General features: G+C 56.4%; 1 protein-coding gene across 5 annotated transcripts in view; it reads left to right on the top strand.

Annotated features, from left to right (window-relative positions):
• TFDP1 (transcription factor Dp-1) overlaps positions 1-15857 on the top strand; it is a 58858-nt gene that overhangs the window by 20406 nt on the left and 22595 nt on the right. For all 5 annotated transcript variants that reach the window (XM_074387396.1, XM_074387395.1, XM_074387397.1 and 2 more), the window contains one exon: positions 9937-10003. In XM_074387396.1, the coding sequence (XP_074243497.1) occupies positions 9937-10003 (67 nt within the window). The remainder of the gene's footprint in view (positions 1-9936; positions 10004-15857) is intronic.

Below are 15857 nucleotides of genomic sequence, written 5' to 3'. Positions count from 1 at the left end.
TAGGCTTTGCCACGTGGGTCCCTGCATATGGCAGCTCACTGGTGGCTTCCTCAGGGTGAGCCGGTAAGGTCAGAGTTGGTCTCTTTTTTTTTTTTTGATACCGAGTTTCGCTTTTGTTACCCAGGCTGGAGTGCAGTGGCGCAATCTCGGCTCACCGCAACCTCGGCCTCCTGGGTTCAGGCAATTCTGCCTCAGCCTCCTGAGTAGCTGGGATTACAGGCACGTGCCACCACGCCCAGCTAATTTTTCGTATTTTTAGTAGAGACGGGGTTTCACCATGTTGACCAGGATGGTCTCGATCTCTTGACCTCGTGATCCACCCGCCTCGGCCTCCCAAAGTGCTGGGCTCGGCAGGGCAGGGCAGCCCCCACAGCAGGCCCCGCAGGGCTGGGGTACCGGAAGTGGGTGGCTGGGGCTGCTGGAGGTCATCCCTGAGCTCTGGGTTGTGTTTGTTCCCAGGTGTGCTCTCCAGGGCCTAGGAGGGCTCCTGGGAGCTCCAGTCTGGGGTCCCAGCACCAGAGGAAGGGCCTGTGGCCACGTGGGCAGAAGGTGCTGGCTGTTTGTGGTGGGCAACCCAACAGCCGAAAGGGAAGGGGCGGAGAGTGGGTACTGTTTCTTTTAGCAGTCAAGGGAATCTTGGTTTTCTGGGCCACAGTGGAAGAAGAATTGTCTTGGGCCACACAAAATAGAATAACACTAATGATAGGTGAGCTGAAAATAAAAAAGCTTACAAAATTTACAAATTTGTGTTGGGCTATATTCAAAGCTGTCCTGGGCCACATGCAGCCTATGGGCCACGGGTTGGACAAGCCTGGTTTATACTGCAGTGGGGAGCCATCAGCAGTGGAAAATGGTAAATTGTCCAGTATTAGAAAGTGCAGAGAAGAGCGGGGCATGGAGGGGTGAGACGGCGCGGGGTCTGGGCCGGGTGTGTGCCCCGCCCGGCTGCCACGCGCCCTGTGATGACCCCCTTGCAGGCTTTCGAGTTTAAGGGACGGTCCTCTTCACGCCCCCACATCCTCTTGTGTCTCCAGGGCTTGCATGTCCCAGGGGAGTAGCCCCCTGGATACACCCTGGTGGAGTGCTGGCCGGTGGGGAGGCATGTGATAAGAGCCCGGGCAGTGCCTCCCCCCGAGCCAGGCAAGTGCAGCACCGGGTTGTGACAACTGTGGTCACCTGTGTGTCTCAAAGATGACGGCAGTGATAGGCCCCTTTTAGGCCTGGCACGGAAAAGTCACGTTCATAGACCCTGTCACAGAATGGGCACTGGTGAGGTTTTTTAAACGATGTTGTCTTTTATAGTTCTCATTTTCAGTTGGTTCAGCTTTTTCTAGCAGCATGGTGTGTTTTGGGAACGTGTGTTTTGCTGTTAATTGGTGCTACTCAGTACAATTTTATCTAATGTAGGAAGAGACTAATCAACTTTAATCTCCGTTAACTACAAACACGAATGTAGTTGAATATAGTTTTTCTAATAGAAATCAAGGTTAGCTTTAGCCAAGGAGCACCTTTGCTGTTGGCTTATATGTTAATGTGTTTAGGACCTCAAGGTGTCCTTACTGGGAGGTAAGGGCTGCATCTTGAGTGTAAACATTTTACAGGAAAGTAAGTCCAGTGCACAAATCTGAAAACTAATAGCAATTTCAGCCGGGCACGGTGGCTCACACCTGCAATCCCAGCACTTTGGGAGGTTGAGGTGGGTAGATCATGAGATCAAGAGCTGGAAACCATCCTGGCCAGTATGGTGAAACCCTGACTCTACTAAAAATACAAGAATTAGCTGGGTGTGGTAGCGTGCGCCTTTAGTCCCAGCTACTCGGAAGCCTGAGGCAGGAGAATTTCTTATACCCAGGAGGCGGAGGTTGCAGTGAGCCGAGATTGCGCCACTGCACTCCAGCCTGGCAACAGGGTGAGATGCCATCTCAAAAAAAAAAAAAAAAAAAAAAATCAATTTCAGCAATATGTTAAAAACACGAAGCTGGGCCAGGCCCACGTGGTAGCTTACGCCTGCTTGAGCCCAGGAGTTTGAGACCAGTCTGGGCAACATAATGAGACCTTGTCTCTGCTAAAAATTAAAAAGATTAGCCAAGTATGGGGTGTATGCCTGTTGTCCCCGCTGCTCTGGAGGCTGAGGTGTGAGAGTGGCTTGAGCATGGAAGGCAGAGGCTGCAGTGAGCCGAGAGCGCACCACTGTGCTACCATTTGTGTTTTGGTGCTTGTTACCGAGCTCCTGTGGGTCACAGCTCATGAGGAAACCTGTAGGAAATAAATGTAAGGAGGACTCACATGAGGGTCTTTCCTGCAGCTCCTTACATTCTCAAGCTGGTAATTGTGGTTTTGTAGTATTTACTAAATATCAGCTGAGAAGATTGACTTCATATTAAGAAATCCCAGAGGCGGGCCGGGCGCGGTGGCTCACGCCTGTAATCCCAGCACTTTGGGAGGCCGAGGCGGGTGGATCACGAGGTCAAGAGATCGAGACCATCCTGGTCAACATGGTGAAACCCCGTCTCTACTAAAAATACAAAAAAAATTAACTGGGCGTGGTGGTGCGTGCCTGTAGTCCCAGCTACTCAGGAGGCTGAGGCAGGAGAATCGCCTGAACCCAGGAGGCGGAGGTTGCGGTGAGCCGAGATCACGCCATTGCATTCCAGCCTGGGTAACAAGAACGAAACTCCGTCTCAAAAAAAAAAAAGAAATCCCAGAGGCTATAACTGGGTCTGTCTTAGTTCTGAAGTGTCTGTCAGTGGAGACCCAGACTCATACCCACACTCATAAGGGCAGGACACGGGAGGCTGTGGCTGCAGATCTGTGTGACTCACATGGGGTTTCCCAGTAAGGTGCTAGCTTTGAGATGGGAGCTAGCAAAGCCACAGCTGGCCCTTGGCCTGAGGATTGGGGACTTGGGTACTGAGGCCACTTTGCCGTGGGGTGTGGGGGCCAGCAGGCCAGCATGCACTCCTTGTGCATCTTGTTGACGAGAACACTGAGTGGACACACCCTGGCCGGTGTCCTGTTAACTGGTCCCCCTTAGCACCCAGCCTTTACAGCCAGCCTGGGACCTACCTGGCGGGAGCCCTGGAAGGTCTGTGTCCTAGGAGCCCCTCTTAGTTCCGGGCCAACCAGGATGGGTGGTCACCCCACATACAGGGTTTTAAATATTCATATGTTAACACCAGGGATCTAGTGCTGTTGCCTCGGGCAGGAGTGGAGGCTGAGGGTCAGCATGTTTACTGCTCTGCATGGGCTCCGTCTTGGGAGCAAGGTAGAGCCCACGTTGGGAGATTGTGGTCTTTGTAAAGGTGGACAGCAGTGAGTCATGAACCACAAGCTTGTAGTTTTTGGACTGGGGCGTGTCTGGCTAAGCTTCCCCATGGCTGCACAGAGCCTCAGCAGGGCATTGTATTTGATGGCAAATGGGAATGAAATCACAGCATGGTGGTCTTTTTCAGGGAAGATGCTGCACTTAGTTCTTGGAGCTTTTCCCTGTTGTCAGCCAAGGGGGTCTCCATAAGATTTTTCCCTGTCCTTGGGGGTCACCTTCCAGAAAGGGGTGGGTGTCAGAGTGAGCGTGGCTTTGAAAGGCTGATGCTGACTGTGAGGGCGTGCCAAGTGGGATCCCGTTCTTCAGGCGACGGTGCCAATGAGCTTTCTGTGTGGAACTAAGTTTATGCACGGTTCAGGATCCCTTCAGAGTAAATTCACTGACTACCTGGTTGATGAAAAGAATCCCTTTAAAAAAAAAAATGTTCTAGAGAAAACTCTGTAACTGCTGTATTAGTTATCTGTTGCTGTGAAACAGACATGTTGAGTGGCTGTGGGCCAGGAGTTCGGAAGTGGCTCAGTTGGGTGCTTCTGTCCTGGAGTCTCAGGCAGATGCAGTTCAGATGTTGCCCAGCTCTGTGGGCCTCAAGGCCAAGGTCTGGGAGTCCACCTCGAAGATGTCTCCCCCATGCAGCAGCGTCAGCATGAGCCGTCAGCACCAGGACCACCTCAGGGCTGCTTGAGCATCCTCACACCATGGCACTACCTTTCCCAAGAGGGCAGAGAGTGACCTACCTTCAGAAGTCACCCCTTATTTCCATCCTCCTGGGGGTCACAAAAGTCAGTTCAGGGAGGAAATGGTGGTGTGGTGATGAGTGTATGCAGGGTATCCTGTGAGAAGGTGACAGCGGTGGTGAGTGTCTGCAGGGGAGCCTGTAGAAAGAAGGCGGCATGGTGGTGAGTCTTTGCAGGGAAACTTGTAGGAAGGTGGTGCAGTAGTGAGTGTGTGCAGGGAAACCTGTAGGAAGGCGGCGTGGTGGTGTGTGCAGGGAAACCTGTAGGAAGGCGGCGTGGTGGTGTGTGCAGGGAAACCTGTAGGAAGTCAGTAGTGAGTGTGTGCAGGGAAACCTGTAGGAAGGCGGCGTGGTGGTGTGTGCAGGGAAACCTGTAGGAAGGCGGCGTTGTGGTGTGTGCAGGGAAACCTGTAGGAAGGCGGCGTGGTGGTGTGTGCAGGGAAACCTGTAGGAAGGCAGTAGTGAGTGTGTGCAGGGAAACCTGTAGGAAGGCGGCGTGGTGGTGTGTGCAGGGAAACCTGTAGGAAGGCAGCGTTGTGGTGTGTGCAGGGAAACCTGTAGGAAGGCGGCGTGGTGGTGTGTGTGCAGGGAAACCTGTAGGAAGGCGGCGTGGTGGTGTGTGTGTGCAGGGAAACCTGTAGGAAGGCGGAGTGGTGGTGTGTGCAGGGAAACCTGTAGGAAGGCGGTGTGGTGGTGTGTGCAGGGAAACCTGTAGGAAGGCGGCGTGGTGGTGTGTGTGCAGGGAAACCTGTAGGAAGGCGGCGTGGTGGTGTGTGTGTGCAGGGAAACCTGTAGGAAGGCGGTGTGGTGGTGTGTGTGTGCAGGGAAACCTGTAGGAAGGCGGCGTGGTGGTGGTGTGTGCAGGGAAACCTGTAGGAAGACGGCGTGGTGGTGTGTGTGTGCAGGGAAACCTGTAGGAAGGCGGCGTGGTGGTGGTGTGTGCAGGGAAACCTGTAGGAAGGCGGCGTGGTGGTGTGTGTGCAAGGAAACCTGTAGGAAGGCGGCGTGGTGGTGTGTGTGTGCAGGGAAACCTGTAGGAAGGCGGCGTGGTGGTGTGTGCAGGGAAACCTGTAGGAAGGTGGAGTGGTGGTGTGTGTGTGCAGGGGAACCCGTTGGAAGGAAGGCGTCACAGTGTTGACTGCTTAGAGTCGAGCTTAGCTTGTGAATAGCATCTTCTTGTGCCCTCACCTGGTGGAAGGCGTGAGGGAGTCCCTTTTATCAGGGCATAAACTTCATCCAGGAGGCTGTGCCCTCATGGCCCAGTCACCTCTCGAATACCGATGCTTCAGAGCCTTCCTGGAGGCCGTGTGCCGCAGCCCCGCTGTCAGCTGCTGGCGCCCGCTCCCGTCTCCCAGTTCACCCTCCTCCACAGCTGGTTTGTAGAACGTTTGTATGACTGTTCTTCAGATGATTGTGAACAGAGGCAGTCTAGGTGGTGTTTCTGTTTTCCGATTTCCTTTATGGAAAGGAGAGTTTGCATTTCCCTTGTGATGGTGACACGTGTTATGAAATATTTTTAGTGTTTGTCAAACTCATTGTAGGGTAAGCACATCCCACCAAGATAGGCATTTACAGGCAGCCGCAGGAACCTACGGCGTAGTTTCCTTTTTCGGTCAGATTGCCTGTCTTACAGCCTTATGTTCCTAGTTGGAAATTAAGGTTGACCCTGTAGCCAGGTGTGTGTGTACTCATCCTCCGTCTCTGGAGAGGTCTGCCTCAGAGGCCCTGTGGCCTGGAAGTCATGCCTCTGAGTTCGTGGTTCTTAGCTGAGGGTGGCTTTGCAGTGTCCAGAGATGGTTCTGGTTCTCCCACCCGGGATGAAGGCTGAGGATGCCGACAAACACCCTGTCGGGAGGACGGCTCCCAGCCTCTGGCAGAGCCGTGCAGGTGGTGGCTCAGCGCTGCTGCTGCTGCGACAGCGCAGGGTGTCATTCACCTCCCGGCCTCCTGGGTCCAGAGCTTCTCCAGGAGAAAGCTGAGGAAAGGGGCCAGCCGTGAGCTGAAGGCACTTGCCAGGGATCTGGTGACGCCTGGACACATGGCTGGTGGGACCAGCAGGCTGAGGCTGTGGATTTTGAAGTGCTGCTGCAGTTTCTACTTTCAGAAGCATGAGTTGCATAAGACAGGAATGAAAGGGTTTTTCCTGGAGTGAAAGGATGCTTGTGGCAGATACAGGAACCACAGACGATGCCACGCTTGTGTCAGCAGTGCGACACGGGCCCAAACGTCGGTGTTGTTCTCGCCTCACTGGCTCTCGTCGCTGTGGGGTCCGCGTGCCGCGCAGTTACTGCAGAGCTTTATGTCCTAACATTGAAGGGGCGGAGAAAGGCCACCCCTTCACCCTGTCTCAGACTTCCTGGAAGCGCTGCTTGGGTCCACAGCCTGGCCCGTTAACTCCCCGGGCAGCTGCTGCGGAGGAAGAAGCACTGCCCAGAAGGAGATGCTGTGGTGGTGCCGCGACGGGGCGGGGCGGGGGGCGTGGTCTCCTGGGAGGGGCGGGGCGGGGGTGTGGTCTCCCGGACTTTGTTTCTTGGGAGGGGGCGGGGTGGGGTGGGGGTGTGGTCTCCTGGACTTGTGTTTCCTGGGGTGGGGGTGTGGTCTCCCGGACTTGTGTTTCCTGGGAGGGAGATGGGGCGGGGTGGGGGTGTGGTCTCCTGGTCTTGTGTTTCCTGGGGTGGGGGTGTGGTCTCCCGGACTTGTGTTTCCTGGGAGGGAGATGGGGCGGGGTGGGGGTGTGGTCTCCTGGTCTTGTGTTTCCTGGGGTGGGGGTGTGGTCTCCCGGACTTGTGTTTCCTGGGAGGGAGATGGGGCGGGGTGGGGGTGTGGTCTCCTGGTCTTGTGTTTCTTGGAGGGGTGTGGTCTCCCGGACTTGTGTTTCCTGGGAGGGAGATGGGGCGGGGTGGGGGTGTGGTCTCCTGGTCTTGTGTTTCCTGGGGTGGGGGTGTGGTCTCCCGGACTTGTGTTTCCTGGGAGGGGCGTGGGGTGGGGGGTGTGGTCTCCCGGACTTGTGTTTCTTGGGAGGGGTCTGTTCAGGGATTGCTGAGCCCTGTTCCAGCCAGGGCTGACCACTGAGTCGACCGTGACAGAGCGAGAAACATCCAGGCCGCCTGTGCTGCAGCCCCCATGGCTGCCAGGGTCTCCCCTGGGCAGGGGCAGTTTGTGTCCTCGCAGGGCCTGTGTTGGTACACGTGAGGAGGGTTTCTGTGAGCAGCAGTGGAGTGTTTACACAAGCCTTGCGGTGACTGGGCCAGGCCGTGTCTGAGGGCGCGGTAGCCTTAGGAAGGTTCGTGTTGAGGCCTGACTTACCTGCATTCTGTGGAGGCTTTCCTGGGGGTCTTTCACACGCCTTGAAGCCATGGGGAGGAGCAGCCCCTACTCCACCTGTCTCTGTCCATCGGGCCGCCCCTACCAACAGAAAGCCACTGCGCCCCCAGGCAGCGCATGCCCAGTGCCAGTCCCTGGCCCCGCGCTTCTTCGCAGGTGCTCATTTGCTCATCCTGGTGAGGGAGGATGATAAACAGGTACAGCAGTGGCAAATGGCCACAGGGCAGCGCTGGGAGCGCAGACGCCATGTGACGGACCTGGGCACAGCCCTGGCTGTGCAGGCGGGAGTGCGGTCATCCTCCACGGCTGGGACTTGCTCCATCATACCTCCAGCAGGGCTTCCTCCAGCTCCACACACGCGAGGCCAGGGCTTGCTACGCTCCTACACAGATGCCCGCGCGGGGCCCGGGCTTGACCAGCTCTGGCCTCCCCTATCACTTTAACCTCCTGGCTTTAACTTCCTGGCCTTACCCTTCTGGTCTGATGCACCTGCCTGTTCTTTCCTGGCTGACCCACCTGTGTTTAACCTCCTCGATCGTGGTCACCTGACCTTACCTACTCTGCTGTAGTGACTTGGTCTTAATCTCCTAGCATTTGTAGCCTGCCGTAGCCACTTGGCCGTTTGTACCTAGCACAGCCTCCTGTCTGGACCCATTCGCCTTTTTCTAGGTGGCCTTACCCTCCTGCCTTCTCTCCCAGGCTTCATGTCTTAGCCTTACCTGGCCTGGATGGTAGTGCCCTCATGACGACCAGGATGTTTAGCGTCCCATCACACCTGTAACACACTAACGGGTGCCAGCACAGAGCCACTCACGCCGGCCTTCAGGGTCATGCTTCTCCTGGTGTCGTCGTGCATTTGTGCCCGTGTAGCCCGCTGCGGGGCTTGTGCCGGTGCTGCCGCAGGCATGGTGGCCTCAGAGGCGCCTTCTACGTGTGGCCCAGTTCTTGCTGCATGGCTCTTTCCCTTGAAATTGCATCACAGGCAGTTTTGGGGTCCCTGGGCGTGGTGGAGCCTAGATCCCAGCACCTCGCTCTGGCCATTGTGGTGGAGCCTTCCCGATGCCCCTACCACACATCCTGTCTCACCTGTCTGATCACTGGGATGCCACCCACCTCCCGGTGAGTCCCACAGCCGGGGCTGCACGGCCAGGCTCAGAAACTGCAGCTGGACCCGATGCGAATGGTAGTCGTTGCTGTCTTCTTTTAGCCTCCTTGGATGTGAACTTGTCATCGTCAGGAGCTTATGGGCAGCCCTGGCTTTCCTCATCTTCTGCAGAGAAGTGCGAGTTTTGAAGACACTCCGGGAATCTCCCCAGTGATCTTCTTGCTGGGCGTTGAGTCTCGGCTGCCTGACTTGTACCTGGACTGTCTCTCCTGTGTGGCCCCTGACTGGTGTCTGGGTGGCACCATGGGGCTGTCTATGGAAGGGTGCATTCGAGTGCCGTCTATGGAAGGGTGCATTCGGGTGCCTTGACTCTCAGCGAAGGCAGCATGCCCCATTGCCACCTCCTAGCCCCCACTGCCTGAGGCGCGTGCCCTTCCTGGACCCTGGGTGCTCAAACGTGCTGCTCCTGTGTGTGCCCACGCTCAGCCTGTGGTACACATGCTGCGAGCATGCTGCTCCCAGAAGCCGCCCCTCCAAGGCCTCCTCTTGGGATGCCATTTCCTTCGTAGAGCCCTGCCTCAGGGGACTGATGTTTTGGTGCAACTAGGAAGAGAATAAAAGATTTCATGGCTTTTCTGTAGAAGCAGGTTGAGGTTGATAGTTCTGATAGGAATCTTCCTTAATATGTCTTGCTGTGCCGCTGTACTGTTACACATGTGTTACCGTGGTGTGTGTGCCTGTCCCGTTACATGTATGATGTGTGTGCTCCTGCTGTGTGGCTGTGCCGTCACGTGTGTGCTCCTGCCGTGTGTGTCGTCATGCGTGTGCTCCTGCCGTGTGGCTGTACTGTCACGTGTGTGCTCCTGCCGTGTGGCTGTAGTCACGTGTGTGCTCCTGCCGTGTGTGTCGTCATGCGTGTGCTCCTGCCGTGTGTGCCGTCACGCGTGTGCTCCTGCCGTGTGGCTGTACTGTCACGTGTGTGCTCCTGCAGTGTGTACCATCACGCGTGTGCTCCTGCCGTGTGTACCGTCATGCGTGTGCTCCTGCCATGTGGCTGTACTGTCACGTGTGCTCCTGCCGTGTGTACCGTCATACGTGTGCTCCTGCTGTATGGCTGTACTCTTACCTGTGCTACGTTTCACTTAACATTTATTGTGAGCATTTTCCTCATACAAATTTTAATATTTCAAGACTGTGTAGGTTCTGTAAGTCATGGCCAATTCCTGGTGGACGGTGCCATTTTGGCGCTGCAGGTGTCATGGTGATAGCAGCGTTCCTTCTCTGGACCTAGTGTTCCCCCGGTTGTTGCTGAAGTTGCTTGCTTAACTATGGCCCTTCTGCCTTTTTTATTATGTTATTTGATAGAACCCTTGAGGGTGGATTTAAACACCCCTAGCTTCGTAGCCCTTTTAGATGTTGTGTTTATGATTGTTTCATTGTTTTCTGCAGGCCGGTCTAATTGAAGCCAACGGAGAACTCAAGGTCTTCATAGACCAGAACCTTAGTCCCGGAAAAGGTAAGGGCACCTGTTCTCACCTGTTCTGGACATATACCTGTGTTGCTGAATGCGTTGAAGCGTCACATGTTTATGAAGCTATTGACATCGAAGCCTCTTGCTAACGAGGGTGTCTCCCGCGTGGGCACCTTTGTGCTGTGGGAACCCGCGAGGGTGGGCGTAGGGGCCTTCTCACATTTAGAACACAACCTGCACACGCATGCCAGCAGCTCTGTTGGTTTTTGAATTCTAAGGTATGTATACTGTTTGCAAGAGTTTAGAAAAGGCAGGATAATGTGAAGAAAGACAGATGATTTGTTTTCCCTCCGCCCGGAGATAATGATGTCCCAGCAGTGGCCTGGGCTCTTCCAGAGGCCTCGCCGGTGCTGTGGAAGAGGAAAGAAGGACCTGCCATGGCGCCACGAAGCGGTCGCTGCCCGCGCCTCATGCTGTGTGTGCGTATTCCCAGCTCTTGAGGAAGAGCCGTTTTTCTTTTCTTGAGGAATCAGGGGAGGAAGTCAGCTGGAGAGGGTGAAGCCGCCTCTTCCAGGGTCCCACAGTTGGCAGTTTTCATTTTACACCTCGGAGTGGCACTGTGGTTTACATTCGGGAAGGTGTGCGTGCTCGCCTGGTTACTTCCCGGGTAAACTCCTTCACTGTGCTGGGTCAGGGCACGCCATTTAGAAGCTCTGGCGTGCGATGCTTGGCCCCGTGTGAGGCTGCGCTGTGTGGAGCAGGGAGTGTGCGCAGGGCAGTTCGGTGTGGTTGTTGAGATATCGCCGGGAGACAAGCTTGTGGAAGAGCGCGCTGTGTCCTAAGAGGTGTCTGCCTGCAGAGCACAGCGGGCCCATTGAGCGCTCTGGCTGCCACATCCACGTGGTTGCGTCAGCCCAGGGAGGAGCCCAGAGGCCTGGATGCTTTTCCATTTTAGGTTCTTTTTAAGCTTTACTTTGAATTTTTCTAATTATTCTCATATACAAAATTAGCTTTTTTTACTTTTAACAGTGAGACCCTTGTAAGTGACCTTTTGGTGCTTGCTATGGCTTTGGGGCGTGGGAGTGTGGTGACCGGGACCGGCCATCCCTTTCTGCCCAGTGCTGGTGTGGGTGCCCATGTGGTACCATCTGCCTCCCACCCCACGTGCCGTGGAGCCGGCTCCAGGTGCCTCCTTGGGGCCTGTCCCTAGGTCCTGCTCTGGTCTCTTCCTGGAGAGGACTTGGCCTGTGACTGTCGCCAGCCTCCTGCTGTCCCCAGGCTCAAGTGTTCTGGGCCCTGCCGCTTTTCTCGGGAGAGGGATCGAATCTATGGAGACCTTTTAGCATTATTTGAACTTTTTATTTTGATCGTGTGTAGCATTCACAGATGGCTTGAGAGAAATACAGTTTTAGTGCAACTAATTGAACACTTAAAAGTTTGCATAAGCTGCAGGCACGACATTTTCTTCACAAGTGATGGAGCAGAAATAACGATGACAGTTCACTGTTTTATTTGCTTGGAATGATGAAGTGTGTCACTGTGTGGAATTCAGATTTCTCCTGTTAGGCTATACGCAGCAGGCTTTCTTACCCTGTGTGGGCCGTCTCCTTTTCCATTCTTACTCACAAGCCTGTAACAGGTTGAATTGAGCTGAAGCGTTGGATTGCAGGGATCAGTAGGGAACATACTCTGGCATTCGTGGCAGAGCTGAACATGTTCTGGTTTCCGTCTGGCCCAGGAGGGTAGTTAGTGTGTTTCCCCTCTGCTCGCCCCACATGCCCTGGCCTTCTGATCCGCCCCAGGTGAGCCTTGGGATGGTCAACCCTGCCCCTGGGATCACCGGCCCTTATCTGGTGTTGATTCCACCACACCTGGTTAAATTTGCTTTTGAATCAGTGACACGTTCATGTTTTAAAATTTTGAATTATGAAAAGGTGCAGAGAGGTTTCCTTTTTCCCTCTTTTGCCCATGCGGGTGAGCACCAGTGTTCACTTCCAGTGTTCCAGAAAATTCTATTTAACAAATAGAACAGTTTGTCAGTGTTTGCATGTGTGTGTTTGTATGAGTGCGCGTGAGGAGTGTGTATGTCAGTGTGCATGAGGAGTGTTAGTGTGTGCATGAGTGCGTGCATGTGTATGTGAGGAGTGTGCATGTTGGTGTGTTGTGCGTGTGAGGAGTGTCCATACATCTCTGAGTGTGCATGACGTGTTGAGTGTGCATGTGTTGTGTATGAGTTTGTGTGTGTACCTGTGAGTTTGCATGTGTGTGTATGCATATGAGTTTGTGTGCATGTGAGTCATACGTGGATTGTACTAATGTGCATGTGGAGTGTGTGTATTGTGAGTGCATGAGTTCATGTGAGTTGTGTCAGTTGTGCTTGCGTTTTGTGAGTTGTGTGTTGTGTGAATGTGTGTGTCAGTATGAGGTGAGTCTGTGTTGCATGCAAGTTGTGTGCATGAGATGTATTGAGTGCATGAGTTGTGTGTGTGCAAGTTGCGTCCATGTAAGTTGTAAGTTGAGTTGTGTGCACGTGAGTGTATGTGAGTTTTGAGTTGAGGTGTGTGCATGGTATTGTGAGTTGTGTGCATATGTGTGCAAGTTGAGTTGTGTGTGTGTGTGAATGGAGTGACTTCTGTGAATGTGTGTGTGTGCGTGTGTGTGTGTGTGAATTGTGTGCATGTGTGTGTGAGTGTACAGTCCTCACCTCCCCGACAGACACCCGTCTTCATTAGTGGGCCCCCTTGCCTCTAGTTTGAAAGGAGGTGGGGTGGTCCGGGCAGGGTCTTTGGCCCCTTAGATGGAGCCGTCGTGGGTGCCTTCTGAGCTGCCCTCTGTGGTTCAAGCGAGCAAGGCTCTGCCTTCCTCCGTTTGAGCCCTGGGAGCCCAGGGCCTGGTCGACAGCACTTCCAAGGGCTATAGAGGCCTCCCTTGAGTCAGATCTTGAGGAAGGACGAGCTGTCCAGGTGGGAGTGGATTGGGGAAGGGTGGAGGGGATGAGCCTGGCTGAGGCTCCTTGTGGGTCCCTGGCTCTGGTCCTCCCAGCTCCACTCCATGTCATAGCCTCCCAGGGCCACTGTGTCTCTTCCTGCTACTGCTGTGGGGGCCTGTGTCCAGGTCCACCCGTGTTTGTCAGCGTTCTCTAGAGCAACAGCCAGCAGAGGATGGGGATCCCGGGTGGGAACGGGGATCCTGGGTGGGTGGGGTATGGTGGGCCCAGGAGAGGATGGGGAACCTGGATGGGGACTCACTGCAGGACCCAGCGTAGCCATAGCGGGGCTGTCGGGGTGGAGCCTGCAGAGCGGTTGGTGATGAATTCCTTTTCTGGGAAAATGCACATGTTGCTCTAAAAGCCTTCAGTGGGTTAGACGAGGCCCACCCGCATCGACTGTGGTCCCCTTTGCTTAACGGCTCCTCTTCCAGGACTTCTGCAGCAAGTCCTCAGCCGGCCTCTGGCTGAATAGGTAGAGCACTGCCAGGCTGACACATGGAACTGACCGTCACACCCTTCAAGGCTCAGAAAGCTGCTCTCCTTCCTGAGAAACACACCACACTGGAGACATTTTGTGTCCACAGGTTCCCCAAGGATGAGAGTCCCAATGTGGAGGTTTCGACGATACATTTTATGTGGGCCATTTTAGTTGTCACTGTTTGGGTTGCCCATGATTGTTTCCTGAGAGCACAATGCTGGTGGGAACACTTACACACACTGTATGTCCGGCGATTTCATGTCCTCACCAGCATTTGCTGGTGTTGGGTTTTTAGGTTTTCTGGGACATAGAGGGGCTCTCATCCGCATCACGTCTGTGGCCCTGCAGTGCTGATAGGAGCTGTCCTCTCGCTTTGCCTGGTCCACCCTGCCCCCATCCCAGGGCTGCTGGCACCTTCCTCCCTGATGTGTGCAATCCTGCCCGACCTGCACCTTGTCCTCAGGGAGCCCAGCATGAGGCCGCAGGTGGCCCAGAAGTGTGCCGCCCTCCTCCGTCTCGGCCACAGATCTCCCGGAAGTGTGCCGCCCTCCTCCGTCTCGGCCACAGATCTCCCGGAAGTGTGCCGCCCTCCTCCGTCTCGGCCACAGATCTCCCGGAAGTGTGCCGCCCTCCTCCGTCTCGGCCACAGATCTCCCGGAAGTGTGCCGTCCTCCTCCGTCTCGGCCACAGATCTCCCGGAAGTGTGCCGCCCTCCTCCGTCTCGGCCACAGATCTCCCGGAAGTGTGCCGTCCTCCTCCGTCTCGGCCACAGATCTCCCGGAAGTGTGCCGCCCTCCTCCGTCTCGGCCACAGATCTCCCGGAAGTGTGCCGTCCTCCTCCGTCTCGGCCACAGATCTCCCGGAAGTGTGCCGCCCTCCTCCGTCTCGGCCACAGATCTCCCGGAAGTGTGCCGCCCTCCTCCGTCTCGGCCACAGGTGGCCCGGAAGTGTGCCGCCCTCCTCCGTCTCGGCCACAGATCTCCCGGAAGTGTGCCGCCCTCCTCCGTCTCGGCCACAGATCTCCCGGAAGTGTGCCGCCCTCCTCCGTCTCGGCCACAGATCTCCCGGAAGTGTGCCGCCCTCCTCCGTCTCGGCCACAGATCTCCCGGAAGTGTGCCGTCCTCCTCCGTCTCGGCCACAGATCTCCCGGAAGTGTGCCGCCCTCCTCCGTCTCGGCCACAGATCTCCCGGAAGTGTGCCGTCCTCCTCCGTCTCGGCCACAGATCTCCCGGAAGTGTGCCGCCCTCCTCCGTCTCGGCCACAGATCTCCCGGAAGTGTGCCGTCCTCCTCCGTCTCGGCCACAGATCTCCCGGAAGTGTGCCGCCCTCCTCCGTCTCGGCCACAGATCTCCCGGAAGTGTGCCGCCCTCCTCCGTCTCGGCCACAGGTGGCCCGGAAGTGTGCCGCCCTCCTCCGTCTCGGCCACAGATCTCCCGGAAGTGTGCCGCCCTCCTCCGTCTCGGCCACAGATCTCCCGGAAGTGTGCCGCCCTCCTCCGTCTCGGCCACAGATCTCCCGGAAGTGTGCCGCCCTCCTCCGTCTCGGCCACAGATCTCCCGGAAGTGTGCCGTCCTCCTCCGTCTCGGCCACAGATCTCCCGGAAGTGTGCCGCCCTCCTCCGTCTCGGCCACAGATCTCCCGGAAGTGTGCCGCCCTCCTCCGTCTCGGCCACAGATCTCCCGGAAGTGTGCCGCCCTCCTCCGTCTCGGCCACAGATCTCCCGGAAGTGTGCCGTCCTCCTCCGTCTCGGCCACAGATCTCCCGGAAGTGTGCCGCCCTCCTCCGTCTCGGCCACAGATCTCCCGGAAGTGTGCCGTCCTCCTCCGTCTCGGCCACAGATCTCCCGGAAGTGTGCCGCCCTCCTCCGTCTCGGCCACAGATCTCCCGGAAGTGTGCCGCCCTCCTCCGTCTCGGCCACAGGTGGCCCGGAAGTGTGCCGCCCTCCTCCGTCTCGGCCACAGATCTCCCGGAAGTGTGCCGCCCTCCTCCGTCTCGGCCACAGATCTCCCGGAAGTGTGCCGCCCTCCTCCGTCTCGGCCACAGATCTCCCGGAAGTGTGCCGTCCTCCTCCGTCTCGGCCACAGATCTCCCGGAAGTGTGCCGCCCTCCTCCGTCTCGGCCACAGATCTCCCGGAAGTGTGCCGCCCTCCTCCGTCTCGGCCACAGATCTCCCGGAAGTGTGCCGCCCTCCTCCGTCTCGGCCACAGATCTCCCGGAAGTGTGCCGCCCTCCTCCGTCTCGGCCACAGGTGGCCCGGAAGTGTGCCGCCCTCCTCCGTCTCGGCCACAGATCTCCCGGAAGTGTGCCGCCCTCCTCCGTCTCGGCCACAGATCTCCCGGAAGTGTGCCGCCCTCCTCCGTCTCGGCCACAGATCTCCCGGAAGTGTGCCGCCCTCCTCCGTCTCGGCCACAGATCTCCCGGAAGTGTGCCGT

This window comes from Saimiri boliviensis, chromosome 16 (genome assembly GCF_048565385.1).
Source record: "Saimiri boliviensis isolate mSaiBol1 chromosome 16, mSaiBol1.pri, whole genome shotgun sequence".
NCBI classification, from domain to species: Eukaryota; Metazoa; Chordata; class Mammalia; order Primates; family Cebidae; genus Saimiri; species Saimiri boliviensis.
The sequence above is the reverse complement of the archived record's forward strand: the minus strand, read 5'-3'. Positions and strand labels throughout refer to the sequence as shown.